General features: G+C 34.4%; 1 protein-coding gene across 1 annotated transcript in view; it reads right to left on the reverse strand.

The window, feature by feature from the left end:
- Window positions 1-2,188, reverse strand: part of TAPT1 (transmembrane anterior posterior transformation 1) — a 63,916-nt gene that overhangs the window by 16,052 nt on the left and 45,676 nt on the right. The window contains exon 8 of the mRNA XM_012638511.1: window positions 609-689. Within this exon, the coding sequence (XP_012493965.1) occupies window positions 609-689 (81 nt within the window). The remainder of the gene's footprint in view (window positions 1-608; window positions 690-2,188) is intronic.

The raw sequence follows: 2,188 nt of genomic DNA on the forward strand, positions 1-2,188 counted from the left end.
TTACTAAATGCCTATAGCATACACAATATTGAGAATAATAAATGAAATGCAAAACATGGTCTCGACTAACATGTTTAGGTGATTTCATCACTGTGCGAACATCATAGAATATACCTACACTCTATGGTATACCTAGATGCTATAGCCTACTACACACCTAGGCCATATGGTATGGCCTATTGCTCCTAGGCTACGATCTATATAGCATGCTATCATACTAAATACTGTAGGCAACTGTAACATAGTGGTTAAGTATTTGTGTATCTAAACATAGATACAAGTATCTAAGTACAAGTATCTAAGTATTTGTGTGCCTAAACATAGAAAAGGTAATGTGTTGCACAATATGATGTCAGAACAGCTACGATATCACTAGATGATAGGAATTTTCATTTTCAGCTCCATTATAATCTTATGGGACCACTGTCTTATTATATGCAGTCTGTTATTGACTGAAACATCATTATGTGGCAGATGACTGTTTTTTCAATACCCAAACAGTGGAACAAAGTCTTTTGAAGTTTTCTGCAATACTTATTTTATGCCATGTAAAAGAATGATTTTGGTTAAAATTAAAATTACAAGACATTTTATCTGTTAAGAGTTACCTGGATTCCAAGAAAACTGTTCCATGTTTCTTAGACATACTATCAGCAAAAGCACATAATTTGTGAATCGTTCCTTAATATCTGAAAAAAAATTCAATGAATTTAATAAAAGCAAATAACTGAACTGCTAAAGGCCAGTTCACACATTTCACTTTTTAAACTGTTATTTTCTCATAGAGTCTAAGATACCAGGTAATCAAGAAATGGAATAAAATAAATCTGTCTGCAGTAAATGTGGCAAATCCACGTGTTGTGTCTATGTAATGCCTGAGGTTAGAAACAGTCAGTCATATAAAAACTATCTCAAAAGCTTTTACATACTCTACTGTCATTTCCCTACGACTCTACTATCGTGGTAATTCTGGGCCTCACCAATGCCATTCAGCTGTGGCACCTCCCGCAAGTGCTCTGCATTCAATTTCACCCTGACGTCCTTCTTGGTACTATGTTTGCTCCTCTTTTCTTATTTACACCTTTTCCCATTACTGCAAAGCAAAATGATCTGGACTTTTATTCCACAGCAAAAACCTGGTCTCTGTAAGTGAGGTGGCCTTACTCTCTGTGCCTTCCCAAAATCGTTAAACTCTTCCAGGCAGTGGCTGGTACCTTCTTTTCCAAAGTAGCTCAGCTCCTTATTTGTAATGCAGAGCTGTACCTTCACTCCCTCGAAGCTCAGTGGGCACAATCTGCTCTTCTACTTATGAAACTGCAATGTTATTCCTTATGCAATACCATACTGTGGGGCCTAAGCTCAGAGCACAGATAAGCCCCTTAAGAGGCATGACCCAATCGGAAGGAAGGACATGTGGAGTTTGAGTGCAGCTGTTTTGACTAGTTCTAGATTACATGCTCAATTTATTTTGTGACTGCAAAAGGGGATACAAGTCATAGGAAAACTAAGAAAAGTCTACCCTAGAATAAGTCCCATCAAAGGCTGATACAAAATATATTCTCTGTTACTTACCTACAGCTAACTGTGGATCTTAAATCATGGGATTAATTAAATTTGTCAGTGTACCTTTAATTGGAATTCTGTACAATTATTCAAAAAGCTGTACTTATGTGTGTTAAGTCCTTTCTAATTTCCACAAATTTAAAAAAGAAATATACTTATTTCTGACCCTACCACTAAGTATGAATATATAGTATGGACTTGGTTCATTATAGAATTTCCTGGAAAAAAATTTCCTTGAGAAACTAAAAATACTATTTGGAATAAGCCTATGTAATTTTTGTGAACTCTAATATTATTATAATAATATAAAAACAATCACAGTATTTAAATTAATTATATCTCATTCTTGGACACACAGCAGTTGCCAGCATAGAGAAAATCTGCAATAATTTCAATTCTAAAGATATTGGCCCATCTTAGTAGGGGGATATTTAAGGCAAAACAGATTTTAGAAAAGCAGACTATTTCTACCTATGGTAGAGGTTAACAAAAACTGATAAATTCTGGTAGCTAAATGTAATTTTATAAGATGAAGGATAATAAATCTAAAGATTACAAAGAAAAGAAACATCATAAAAAATAAGTATATCTTTATTTCCAGCACTCATGTATCAATCTAACTATG

This window comes from Propithecus coquereli, unplaced genomic scaffold, assembly GCF_000956105.1.
Source record: "Propithecus coquereli isolate 6110/MARCELLA unplaced genomic scaffold, Pcoq_1.0 Scaffold13, whole genome shotgun sequence".
Taxonomy (NCBI): Eukaryota; Metazoa; Chordata; class Mammalia; order Primates; family Indriidae; genus Propithecus; species Propithecus coquereli.